The sequence below is a fragment of the Callithrix jacchus genome, chromosome 15 (assembly GCF_049354715.1).
Source record: "Callithrix jacchus isolate 240 chromosome 15, calJac240_pri, whole genome shotgun sequence".
Lineage (NCBI taxonomy): Eukaryota > Metazoa > Chordata > Mammalia > Primates > Cebidae > Callithrix > Callithrix jacchus.
This window is the reverse complement of record NC_133516.1, coordinates 36998829-37013022: the sequence shown is the minus strand read 5'-3', so window position 1 is coordinate 37013022 and position 14194 is coordinate 36998829. Positions and strand designations below refer to the sequence as shown.

At 42.7% G+C, this 14194-nt stretch overlaps 1 protein-coding gene across 28 annotated transcripts in view; it reads right to left on the bottom strand.

Moving 5' to 3' along the window:
- CACNA2D3 (calcium voltage-gated channel auxiliary subunit alpha2delta 3) overlaps positions 1-14194 on the bottom strand; it is a 923853-nt gene that overhangs the window by 537292 nt on the left and 372367 nt on the right. For 20 of the 28 annotated variants that reach the window (XM_078351196.1, XM_078351197.1, XM_078351206.1 and 17 more), the window contains one exon: positions 10505-10667. In XM_078351196.1, the coding sequence (XP_078207322.1) occupies positions 10505-10667 (163 nt within the window). Of the gene's footprint in view, positions 1-2888; positions 2973-10504; positions 10668-14194 lie in introns of all 28 variants that reach the window. The other 8 variants (XR_008476741.2, XM_078351191.1, XM_078351190.1 and 5 more) reach the window with 1 other exon arrangement.

Genomic DNA, 14194 nt, shown 5'->3' with positions numbered 1-14194 from the left:
CCATCCAAATCTCATCTTGAATTCCCAGGTGTTGTAGGAGGGACCTGGTGGTAAGTAACTGAATCACGGGGGCAGGTCTTTCCCATGCTATTCTCATAATACTGTCATGAGACACTATCTCGTGAGACAGTCTCACAATATCTGATGGCTTTATAAAGATGAGTTTCCCTGCACAAGCTCTCTCTTTTCCTGCTGCCATACATCTAAGACATGACTTGCTCCTCCTTGCCTTCTGTCATGATTGTGAGGCCTCCCAGCCATGAGGAACTGTAAGTCCATTAAACCTCTTTTTCTTCCTCGTCTCAGGTATGTCTTTATCAGCTGTGTGAAAATGGACTAATACAAAGCCCTACAGCCTTTCACTGACATAGACACCAAGCTTCCTGGAAGCCAAGTGCCCCAAGAAGTAGGACATGAACACACAGAAGTTCACCACATCCATGCATGATGAGCGAGTGGGTGGAGAGCAGGTCCAGGAATCAGAGACTGAGCCACCTGCCGGGATGCTTGTCAGCTCTGACCCTGCAACTCTACCTCCTCATTGTCCTCTGTTCACTGAATTTCTTGATCTAAAACCACAGTGAAAAAGGGTTTCCAAGGTGCAGAAGAAAAAAGAAGGCTACCTGGCTCAGGATCAGATATATTCCCAGGCATAAGCCATACCACTGTGGCCTTCACTATTATTCTTTAACCATACTAACAATTGAGGCTGTCAGTAAACCTTTGTTACATAGTAGTCTGAAGTGCTTAACATCCATCGTATCATTTTATCCTCACGAAACCCCCATGAGATAGGTGCTACAGTTGTCTTTGCACAGATGAGCAAGGAGCATGGTCTGAGGCTTTTGTGGGAGTAGGGTCAGCTTGGAGGCAGCAAGGACATATATATTATATTTACACTCATACCACAAGTACTGAGCAAGCCCCATGACTGGCCAGGGCACCTGGGTAGCATTCCAGAGGAGGCCTGGGGGCTGCCTGCAGGACCATCTGCTGGTCTCTACTGTGCTTCTTAAATCCTGGAAGCCCATCCTGCATTTCCTTCAGCAAGGCAGCCTCCTTCTCAAACAGGGGGACATGTGGCATATATAACTAACTGAGTCAGCCCAGAGACGGTGGCTCGTAATCTCTTTTCTGCACAGGAACACACCTGACAGCCACCACAGGCTGTAGCACTCATTGCTGCAATTTTCACCATGCTGAAGGTGGCTCCACCCTTCTCCTTCCCAGGCAAAATACAGACCAGAAAGCAAGTGCCTCAGCATAAAGGTGTCATAGGAACAACCTTGAACCCTCTCTAAGTCATTTTTTAAAGTAAATCACCTACAAACTCCAGCTCCCTACTATTACAGTGATGTTTCACAAATGTCAGGGCACCAGGGTGAAATAAAACACTATTAGTAGTCATTCCTGCGCTCCCATTGTCCTTTACTGCCCCTGGCACCACCTTTCAGAATTTCTCTCGCCTAACCAACTGCAAGACTCCAGCTGGATTCCCATTCCTTCTAAAAGAGAGATTAAAAATAGAAACAAATTAGAAGATCCTGAAAGTAATTACTTCAGGACATACCTCTAAAATTACTGTCTTCAGAAAGACACAAACAAAAAAAGAATCAAAATTTAAATACAAGCAAAGTTGACAGAACCACAAAGCAGATAAAAAACCACCATTTGTGATGGCCTGTAGTGAGAGGATTCACTTCAATTGAACAGCATCCTTGCAAACGCTTTTCTATTCCAGGTCCTCTGCTAGGGTCCCAAGGGAATGAAAAAAAAACACACACACACACACACAGAGACAGCTCCTGCCCCCAAGTTCAAGGGAGGAGAGTGCAGTGAAAAAGAAACTGCTGCACCATGTAATGAATACTGTAACAGGAGAGACGAACCCTCCACAGGGGGCATGCATGAGGAAACAGAGGATGGTTCTGGAGACAAGGGCTAGGGCTGGAGGGAAAGACACGGCAACTATGGAGCTGGGCTCTCAGGAAAGGACAGCACCCTCAGCAGGATGTCAGAGCCTACGCAAAGGTCTTCAGCGAGTCTGGACTGCTGGGATCTAGTACGACCAGGAAGAGGTGGAATGGGGTAGCCAGGAAGAAGGCAATAAACCAGAGCTGGCTTGTGAGCACATTTGCACTTCATTCTACAAAAAGGAATGAAGGGAAGGCAGTCTGGGCTTGGAGATGAGCATCCCCTGCAAGTTTCTGGCAGGGCAATGAGGGTAACCCAGCTGGTTTGCTGGGAACTAAGTCTATGTGGGGAATCAATGTGTATCAAATGCCTCCGTGTGCCAGGTGCTGTGCTGGGTGCTGCACCTTCACCTTTTTTTTTTGTTTGTTTTTAAATAATCTCCTGGTCCTTGACAGGTCAGCAAACTGAAGAAAGGCTTACCTCCACTTCTCTTTTTTTTTTTTTTTTTTTGAGACAGAGTCTTGCTGTGTCACCAGGCTGGAGTGCAGTGGCGCAATCTCGGCTCACTGCAATCTCCGCCTCCTGGGGGTTCAAGCAATTCTCCTGCCTCAGCCTCCTAAGTAGCAGGGATTACAGGCACGCACCACCATGCCCAGCTAATTTTTTTGGTATTTTTTTAGTAGAGACAGGGTTTCACCATGTTGGCCAGGATGGTCTTGATCTCTTGACCTTGTAATCTGCCTGCCTCAGACTCCCAAAATGCTGGGAATACAGGCGTGAGCCACCACGCCCGGTCTTTTTTTTTTTTTTTTTAATTTTTACTTTAGGTGCATACTATATCTGACATATCTCCTCATGTTAACCCTCCCCACTTTCCCCATCCCCCGCTATCTCTCCCCTATCCCCCCGCAACAGCCCCCAGTGTGTGATGCTCCTCTCCCTGAGTCCATATGTTCTCGTTGTTCAATACCCACCTATGAGTGAGAACATGCGGTGTTTGGCTGTCTGATCTTGTGTCAGTTTGTTGAGAATGATGGTTTCCAGATTCATCCAAGCCCCTACAAAGGACACAAACTCATCGTTTTTTATGGTTGCGTAGTATTCCATAGTGTATATGTACCACATTTTTGTTGTCCAGTCTATCATGGATGGGCATTTGGGTTGGTTCCGGGTTTTTGCTATAGTACACAGGGCTGCATGTGTCTTTATAGTAGAATAATTTACCATTCTTTGGGTATATACCCAGTAATGAAATTGCTGGGTCAAATGGAATTTCTATTTCTAGATCCTTGAGAAATCACCACACTGTCTTCCACAATGTTTGAACTAATTTACACTCCCACCAACTATGTAAGAGTGTTCCTATTTCTCCACATCCTCTCCAGCATCTGTTGTCTCCAGATTTTTTTAATGATCTTCATTCTAACTGGTGTGAGATGGTATCTCAATGTTGTTTTGATTTGCATTTATCTAATGACCAGTGATGATGAGCATTTTTTCATATGTTTGTTGGCCTCACATATGTCTTCTTTTGAAAAGTATCTGTTCATATCCTTCACCCACTTTTGAATGGGGTTGTTTTTTTTTTCTTGTATATCTGTTTTAGTTCTTTATAGATTCTGGATATTAGCCCTTTGTCAGATGGGTAGACTGCAAAAAATTTTTTCCTGTTCTGTTGGTTGCCAGTTTGCTCTAATGATGCTTTCTTTTGCTGTACAGAAGCTCTGCACCTTCTTTAATGCTCAAATTAACAATTTACATCTTACAGATGAAGAAACAGAAGCCCCCGGAGTTAAATGCTCTCTCTAGTCCACCATGTTAATATTCATAGCATTGGATGCAAGTCCAGGCCTGTCATTCTCCAAAGACTCCTTGATGGCTCTGGAAAGAGGTCAAAAGTACACAAGAACAGACATGATGGGGATGGCACAGGACAATGGCCCAGGTGAAAAGGGGATCAAGGATGAGAACAGCGTTTCAGAGAGCCTTAGGCAGGAGGCATAAACTCTTTTCTCACTTGCATTTTGGGAAAGAACCACCTGTAACTGAAGTGATGCCTTTGAATTTTGCCTCAGGTAACTTCTCTGGACCTGACTCTAAAACAGAGGCTGTGGAAGAACTGTCTTGGAGAATGGCGGTCCCCACTGCTGCTTACAACACATGGGGTCATTGTCAATGAGATAATGCACTGAAAGTCCTCATTTCAGAGCATAGCTGTTTGTAAGTAATCCACTCCGTCCACTCCATCCACCCATCCATCCATCCATCCATCCGTCTGTCCGTCTGTCTGTCCATCTGTCTGTCCGTCCATCCATCCATCCACCCACCCACCCAACTACCTATCCACCTATCTATCAATCTATTCATCCATCTACTCATCCATTTATCCATCCATCCATCCATCCACCTACTCATTTATCAAGTGCAACTTCCAGGCTAAACATAAGCCAAGGATAGGATTGAGAGACCACAAAAGGCCACATGACACCTTCCTTCTACTAATACCACCTCTGAGGAAATAGAGATACACACCTATGCATACAGACATATACATCTCTGCAGACCCATGGTTATGTGCATGTGTGTCACATACACTGAGGAAGTATAGAGGCATTGCCAATAAAACGGGAACTCAGCCACTCAACTTGTGAATTTTAAGTCAGGGATAGTTATTTTGTGATTTAAAAATGTAATTTCCAAACTAGAAGAGAAAAACTATGAGTAGTTTCGGATGACAGCTGTGGAGTCACTTCAGTGGCACTATTTTGTATGTTTCTTACCAAATGCCTTAGTCCTATTATGCTCACATTGCTGGAACAGGGTTTCCTGGAATCCACACTACATCTTGGGAAAGCTCCCTGGGTCTTGGTGAGGACTGTAGGTAGCAACAGACCATGTGGAAGGAGGTTCTTAAGTGTCATTTCTCCAGGTCCAGAGCAGTGTGCTCTGGAGTAATTCCCCTGATCTTGACTCCCAAGACCAAGTTATGGCCACATCACCATCACATTCCATTAGGGCTGGAAGACAACAAGGAAGCCCGATTGGAGCCTAATCAAAATGCTTCAGTTCAGAATCCCGAGAAGAAAATCCATTTTGAGTTGGAATCTGTTTCTGACGTCCTGGGGTCAGTCACCCTTGTTCACTTATGTGTGTGCGCTCTCTCTCTCTCCCTCTCTCTCAAACACACACACACATGAAGGGAATAGAAACAAAGAGAAAGCAAAAAAAAAATTTAAACAGCTTTTTACAAGGTTTGTGAGCCTTCTTGCACATCAAATAGCTCTTGGAAAACAACATTTTAATGATTTCCGTGTAAACAAATCAGAAACATATGGATTAAATTTCCCTTAAAATATACACATGTAATTAAGGGGAAAAGTGCTTGGCAAAATGCATTTTGTGTTTTATCAAACTCAACATTTGAAAAATAGGTTGAGACATCTGACAAATCCAAATTCAGCAAGCCTGCCCATCCCTCCAGCAGCCTGCATCCTCTGCTCCTAAGCAGGGGACCCAATCCCATCTCATCAGACCTTTGCCCTTTCCTCGGGCTTTTTAGAAGAACCTATTGGATTATAATAGACAGATTGATTTCTTGTGCTCTACAGTGGTGATTACAGGTCTTCCCTTTCCTGGAGCTCTTTTCATTTCAGAGGCTGGACCTGAGCACAACATAGCTTTGCAGCCCTGTTTTCAGCCTGACTGGGTGCCCTGCTGGGGAAGTCTAGAGAATGAAGGAGTGGTCTAGCCTGTGTCTTGCAATTCACACCTCCCCTTCACCGCTGCCACCTCAGCCTACCTCTCCCAGATGTCCTCCATTGCTGGGGGAGGAAGAGGAATTGAGATTGGGTTACTTCCTATGTCTTTTCTTCCTCTATGCAAGAATAAAGTGGAAAGAGTGTCTTGATTGCAATTTGTATTTATTCCTTTACCTTGCAATACATATTTATTGAGCCTCTACCACATGCTAAGTATCATGTTGGGGCTCTTGCCTTCATGGGGCTGATATGCTCACTGGAGCTGGTTCTCTAGGGCCCCAGGCCACCCAGTCTTGGCCTGTGCACCATTTTTTCTGAATTTTCTTCAAATCAGGCCCTGGATACCTCCTCCCTCTCCCTATTCTTCAGTGTGAGTGGGACCCAGTATTCTACAGCACCTCTCTTCCTGGAAAAGCTGTCAGCCATATTTTACCTGTCACCATGGTGTTCATGACCTCCTGATGGCTCTCACAGCCTCTCACCACCTGGCCAGCCCTCACAGGCTCCATAATTGCCTTTCTGACTTCCACATAGGAGCAGCTGTTCCCGCTGCTGCCACTTCAGCTGGGATCTGCCCAACTTGCTTCGCTCCACAGCCCCCTTGGACAATAAGCTCCCTCAGTCTGGGAGTTCCAGTACCTACTCACCTGCTAAAGGCTCCCTTTCTAATGCCATTACCTTGGTGATTAGGTTTCCACATACAACTTTTGGAGGGACACAAACATTCAGACCATAGTACTTGAGTCCTGGGTGGACAGCATGTGCTATGCACACCTCTGAGTGTTTATCCTCTGCACAATCCCTGAGGCAACTCACTATGATTGTCATCTTCAGCTTATGGATGAGGAAAATGAGGCACAGATATTTTATGCAGTCACAGATGTGAGGGTGGGGCAACCGTGGAGAGTGGGTCCTGGTCAGGTTGGATGTGAGTGTGACTCTGGCCTCAGTCTCTCTCCATCCCCAAACGTTTCCAGGCCTTTTTCTCTAGTTTTCTTGAGGAGTCTGTGGGCCACCCAGGCTCCTCTCAAAAAGTTTATCATTTAAATCAGCCAGGTTCTGTTTATGTTGCTTGTAAGAACCATGAGAACACTACAGCCCTGGATGACATCTCATAGCCCAGGAGGCACAGGTGTCAGCGGCCTCCACCCAAACCAACATCCAGAAAAAACTCATCTATAAAGAGCATGGGCGGGGGTACCAGGGGCTCAAGGCTGCATCTGCAGAGTCCTCCATCCTCAGAGAACCTGAAGTGGAGAAGGAAAGACTGCATGCTATATATTCACATAATAGAGCAATGCTAGGCAGAGGAATAAATCACTTCCATCACACAAGACAAAAGAAATTAAGCAGGTTAAATTTGAGCTGATTTCTAAGAATGAGCATTAGGAGAAGCAGGAGAGGAGGGACAGGAATAATAGGAATAAACACAGTGAAATAAAATACAATGAAAGAAAGAAGTTGTGTTCAGTGAACAGAAGTGAGGGGTCTCACCTGGGTGGACATAGGTGGAAAATGGAAATGAAGGAATAGGTTGAGAGCACAGTATTTTCTTTCACACAATTCACATTTATACAAACACACATGCACAGACCTGCCCCTATACAGAAACATGCACATACATATAATGTGTATGTATATATGTACCTATATGGGTATGTATGTGTGTGTGTGTGTGTGTATATATATAAACTTTACAGCACTTCAGCCTAGAAAGTCCTTAAAAGAGTTTAATCTTTATTTGAATTATCTGCCAGATCATCAGGAGCTCTCACAAAAGCATCCTGCCTCATGCTTTACTCGTGAAGGATGAGGAGGCATTTATGCTCTAAAGGTATCAGCCATTCATCTTCAAAGTCTCTGAAATAGTAAGACTCACAGGCTGGGGAAGCCAGAGCAGCCACTCAGCAAACATCTGCTGAAAGAGTTTCATTAAAAAAGTTGCTACATCAGGCACCCTGAAGGCCCTGAGATATATTTCTAAAGACTCCATGAAAATGGCTTTTGACTTTCCATGGGCACAGCTTGCCCACGTCACCAACTTTGAAGCTGTAGTCTCTTTTGGTATCTAAAAGAAAGGCACCTCACCCGGAGAGGAAAGCATGAACCCAGCTGAACAGCCTAGTTGCCAGGCCCGCCCAAGGAGGCAGAAAGCAGACTGTAGAAAGCAGGTAGTGTTTACCAACTAGTTTCATCTAGGACTACAAATTATACTGAAGAACACAGAGCATCACAGCTCCTAAGCAATTATCAAACCACTTTGCTATGTGCCCACAGAAATCCAAGCAGCTAGGAGAGAATGAGCTTGTATTGGTTTTCTTTGTTGGGGGTAAGATTTCCAACCCAAAAACAGCACAGCCAGTGACCAATCTCTGAACATTTGTTTTGAGTACATGTCATCAATAACTAGATCTGAGCTGGAGGGTCTTCTAAACATAAAATATATTTCTGCAGCTTGAAAAGACAAAAAGGCTGTTAGGGGCTGGTTTGAATTAGGTAGAGTGGAGACAAAAATTTGCATGAAGTCCCTGCCTCTCCTCTGCCCTTGGGCAGTGATTCACTGCCTGGCTGAGACAAAATAGAACACCTGGTTGACCCTGATCCATGCCCGGCAGCCTGACTGAGTGACAATGGACTGGGCAGAGGTGATGGACAGGTCCCAGGAGGGCTGCTGAGAATGACTTTGAATATCATTATCTACCTCCCATGGCTCAAGAAATCTGACTATCTCTGATGATTCTTACAAGCGTAATTCTATAGCCTGTGTGATCAATGGTGGTGTGGGCCCCTTAGGTGTTCCTACCATTAAAGGGCACAATTATGTCTTTAAAGCTAGAGGTGCAATTAAATCTCTATAATGGTGTTAATGGCTCAAGCAGCCTTGAAGCAGCTGTCATATTTTAAAAGATCATTCTGAATTGTTTTATGTCTGAAATTGCTCCATAAAATCTTGTTAATTTTTTATCTTCAGTTGGGAATATATTTAATGCCAAGAAGATGGCTTTCTTTTGGACACAGTGCACAAAAAGGGGCAGCTTCATTTAGGACTTCTTCAGCTGACAGGATCATTCTGGAGAACTAAACTCCACTGAACAAAGCTGAGTTCAGCCCTCTATGTCTTAGTTCCATTTGTTTCTAAGGAAGAGTCCAAAGTAAAGAGCAGGGTATAGCATATGGCCCAGTCCAGAGCCCACTGGGAGTTTAGACTGACATCACTTTCTCTAAGAGGAAAAAAGGGAAAAAGATGAATTGTGGCTCTGCCAATGGGAACAAGCAGACAGGTCCCACTCTTGGCACTCTCACTGTCCCCCGGCTGTCCGCACTGTGGCCAATACGTGATACGTGGTGTTCTAATTATCTCATTATCTGTCTGTTCCCCAAATGAACTGCCAACCCCTTGAGGGAAGGGCTGCATCTGATTCACCTCCGTATCCCCAGTAACTATAAGAACAGTTAACAAATGGGGTGCTGCCTCCAATGACTCTTAAGGATGGATAAAAGATAAACCAGGAAAAGGAGACATTAGGTATCCAACCACAAAGATCAGACACAAGGAAAATGTTTCAGAGACAGTTAGTTGGAATCTCTTTAATCATTGACCAAGCACCTTAAATAGTGACTTAGAACTATTCAGAAGTGCAGTTTGTATTCATGTTATTCTCCAATAAAAACAATAGCAGCTAAAATGCACTGCGCTCTTCCTGTATTCTACGGGTGCATTAAGGGCTACACACGCATTGTTTTGTATCCTCTCACTAACGCTCTGAGGGAGGTAGTATCATTATCCCTGTTTTACAAAAAGAGAAACTGAGAGTCAGGCAATGTTACTTGCTTAAGATCACACAGCCTACACAGGGAAGAACAGGACTTAAGCCCACAGCCCTTGCTCTTGATTGCTGAGCGCTTGTATATGATTTGGAAACTGACTGCTGTGATAGGAACTGGCCCCTGATATCTTCGAAACCGTGATGGGAGACAATGCAGCACATTTTTTACTTTGAATACACTATGACTTTCTGGCTTATTTTTCTAGGAGGCTAGCTCTTTGTTTAGAAGTTTTTTAGGTATGACAAAGTAGAGCAAACTACTACTCAATAACAATAGATAAAAAGGCTGAAAACAACTTAAACCCTTTATAAACATCATTCCATTTAGCCCTACAACCACCCCCATGAGGTAGACATGATTATTAGACACATCATAAGATGAGAAAGTTAGCACTGAAAAAGATGAAGTGATATGCCCAAGGTCACAGCCAGAAAGAAGTAGAACACAGTCCTACCAGAGTCCTCCAAGCCCAGTCCTTGGCCACTATAATTCCAACTGGAAAAGGTAGATGGGAACTTGGGAAAAAATAAACTCTAGAGTTTAGGTGAAGACTGGACTTGAGGCATACAAGCCTGGAAATAAGGAATTCTGTTAAGGTCCATGCTGCTTTATACTCTGAGAAAAGACCATAGCTGTTTCCATTGTGCCCCTAGGAGCTCCCCAGCCCTTAAATGCCATTCTAGAAACTGGAAGAAGAAAACAAAAGCACCACATCAGGGGTCAGCAGACTACAGCCTGCAGGTTACATCCAGCCATCTCTTTCTGTAGATAAATTTTATTGGTTCACACCCAAGCCCACTGATTTACATATGGCTGTTTTTGTGCCTAAACAGCAGAGCTGAGTAGTTGCAACAGAGACTCTATGGCTGGCAAAGCCTAAGATATTTACTCTCTGGTCCTTTATAGAAACAGTCTGCCAAACCCTGACATAAACAACCAGCCAGAGAAACAGCAAAGCAGAAGCTCCAGGCAGAACAGGCACATGCTTCATCTGGGAGTCTTACCTTTGTTGTACATGTTTGTTGGTACTTGGACATCACTTAGACTGATGTTCACAGGCAAATTATTAAAATGGTCATTTGGGGCTAAGATGAATTCCTTTCCCAGCTCCAAAAAATTCCCGTCTTTGTCCCTTTCATTTATCAGCACAGCATTGAAGTATTCATACTGAAAGACAAAGTTAAAAAACATTACATGTGGCTTAGGGAAGAGGGTTGTGAACTCAGATAGACCTGGCACAGGCCATGTGCCATCCCCTGCACTGTGGACACTGATCTGCTCACATAATCTCTTTAAATCTTATATACTGTCCATGGCTGCTTTTGCACATGTTAGATAGTGTTATATAAATATTTTTCAATGTTACTAAATATTCCTAGAAAACATAAATGTAAGGAGTAACACAGTACTTCCTTATGTGCATGCAGAGAAAACTGCCCTAAAAACATTTTAATTATTTAAATTTTGAAGAGAGACCCTGACTTTATGCAGCCTACATTAAGTTGAAGCAGGCCGAAAATCAACAAAAAATAACAGGTAAATATATGTCAGATCATCATGATTGCTATGGAAAAGTAACACAGCAGGGTTGGGGATTAGCAGCTTCTGAAGGACAGTGTGTTTACACATGGTGCTTGAGAAGGTCTCACTGTGATGGTGACACTCATAGAGATTGAATGAGAGAACTCCAGTGGCGTGGGCATCAGGGAAGCATCTGAGAAAGGACAGCAAGGGGAAAGCCCTCAAATGGGAGTGTGCTGGCATGATTTACAAATGGCTATATCATCATCATCTCACATATATAGAAGGCTTATTTTGTGTCAGAAATTATTTTAAGTACTTTTCACATGTTAACTCATTTGATTCTCCTAACAATGTTATGAGGTGGGTTTTATAAGTATTCCTACTTCACAAATGAGAACACTTAGGTATAGAGAATTTATGTATCCTGCAGAAAATTACACAGCTGAAAAGGAGAACCAGAATTCAAATACAGGCAATCTATCTCAAGTCCATGCTTGAATCTACTGTACAAGATGGCCAATGGCAGGTGTGGGTAGAATTAACAGACCAGGACCTTAAAATAACTACAATCAATATGCTCCAGAGGCTAATGGAAAAAGTGGACAACATGCAAGAGCAGATGGGTAATATAAGTGGGGAAGGGGGGTGGATACTTTATGACATAATCAATGTGAAATGCTAGAAATAAAAAACACTGTGGACATATACACCATGGAATATTATGCAGCAATCAAAAATGATGAGTTCGTGTCATTTGTAGGGACATGGATGAATCTGGAGAACATCATTCTCAGCAAACTGACACAAGAACAGAAAATGAAATACCGCATATTCTCACTCATAGGTGGATGATGAAAAATGAGAACACATGGACACAGGGAAGGGAGTACTAAACACTGGGGTCTATTGCGGGGAATAGGGGAGGGACAGTGGGGGGGGGGCGTGGAGCTGGGGAGGGATAGCCTGGGGAGAAATGCCAAATGTGGGTGAAGGGGAGGAAGGCAGCAAAACACACTGCCATGTGTGTACCTATGCAACTGTTTTTCATGTTCTGCACATGTACCCCAAAACCTAAAATGCAATAAAAATAAAAATAAATAAAAAACACTGTAACAGAAATGAAGACTGTCTTTGCTGGCTCGTTAGTAGACTGGATACAGCCACGGAAATAATCACAGAGCACAAAGATACCTCAACAGAAACTCCCCAAAAAGAAAAACAAAAAGAAGAGAGAAAAAAAGGAAACAATATAGAAAAACTGTAAGGCAATCATGAAAGGTGTAACATATGTGTAATGGGATACCAGATTGAGAAGAATAGAAAATGAAATATTTGAAATAATAATGGCTGGGTATTTTCCAAAATTAATGACAAAAACCAAACTACAGATAAGGAAGTTCAGAGAACACTGAACACAATAAATATTACAAAGATTTACATCTACACATATCATATTCAAGCTGTAGAAAAATCAAAGAAAAATAGAAAATCCTGAAAGAAACCAGAGAGTGCGAGAATCTTACATGTAGGGGAACAGGGATAAGGATTACATCAGACTTTTCTTCAGAAGCCACGCAGGCAAGAAGAGAATGGAGTGAAACACTTAAAAAGTGTTCAAAGGAAGAACCATCAACCAAGAATTCTTCCATGAAATTACCCTTCTCAAGTAAAGGAGAAATAAAGACCTTCTCAGACAAACAAAAATGAAGGAATCTGTTGGCAGTAGACTTGCCTTGCAAGAATTGCTAAAAGTTCTTAAGAGAGAAGGAAAATGATACAGTTGAGAAATTCTCATCTGCATTAAAAAGGCAAAGGCTAGGCGTGGTGCCTTACACTTTTAATCCAAGGCAGAAGGATCTTGAGCCCAGGAGCTTGAGACCAGCCTGGGAAACATGGTGAAACTCTGTCTCTACAAAAAATTAGGTATGTTGGCACCTGCCTATAGTCCCAGCTACTTGGGAGGCTGAAGCAGGAGGATCACTAGAGCCTGGGAGGTTGAGGCTGCAGTGAGCCATGATTGTGCCATGCATGCCAGCCTGGGGGACAGAACAAGGCCCTGTCTTACACACACACACACACACACACACACACACACACAACAGTGTTAGAGCAGAAATAAATAAAGGTAAATAAAATACTTTGTTATTCTTGACTGATCCAACATATAACAGCTTGTTCAAAATAATAACAGTAATAAATTATTGTCTATGGATAAGTGAAGTGAGTAACAGCAGTGTTATAAGAGACTGGAAGGAGGAATGTGGAATACTCTGTGCTATGATTTGAATGTGTTTCCTCCAAAATTCGGGTGTTCCAATGAGACAGTAAATGGCATAATCATTAAGAGATGAATAGGCCATGAGGGCTCCTCCCTCACTAATGAGATTAGATGTCCTTATAAAAGGGATTGACACAGAAAGTCTGTCCCTTTGCCAATCTATCTTCTGCCAGGTGAGGAAACAATATTCTTCTCCTCAAGAGGATATAGCATCAAGGCACCAGATTGGAAGCAGAGCAGTACACACCAGACACCAAACATGTCAGCACCTTGATCTTGGGCCTGCCAGCCTCCAGAACTGTGAGAAGATAAATTTCTTTTCTTTATAAATTAAGAAAAATTTATAAAGTCTCAGCTAGCAGTACAAATGGGCCAAGACACTCAGTTATAAGATACCTGCACTACTTATGAAGTAGTGTAGGATTATTTGAAGTGGGCTTAAATTAGTTGTAAATGTATAGTGTAAACTCTAGGGAAGCTACTAAAATAATTTTAAAAGGAAACATAATTTATATGCTGAGAAGAGAGAAAATGGAGTCACATAACATGTTCAATTAAAACTAGAGAAGGCAGAAAAGGAGTAGAAGACAAAAGGAAAGAAAGAAACAAAGACCTAGGGCAGTGAATAGAAAACGGTTATAAATACGGTACATATTAATCCACCTATATCAATAATTTATATTGATCGAATGTGCAAGGTCTCAATATCTCAATCAAAAGACAGAGACTGTCAAAGCAGATTAAAAAACAAGACCTAACTATATTTTGTTGATAGGAGCTCACTTTAAACATAAAGATATATATATATTAAAAGTAAAGGAATGAAGAAAGATATACCATGCTAACATTAATCATAATAAAGTGAGATTAGTTGGTTTAATTTCAGACAAAG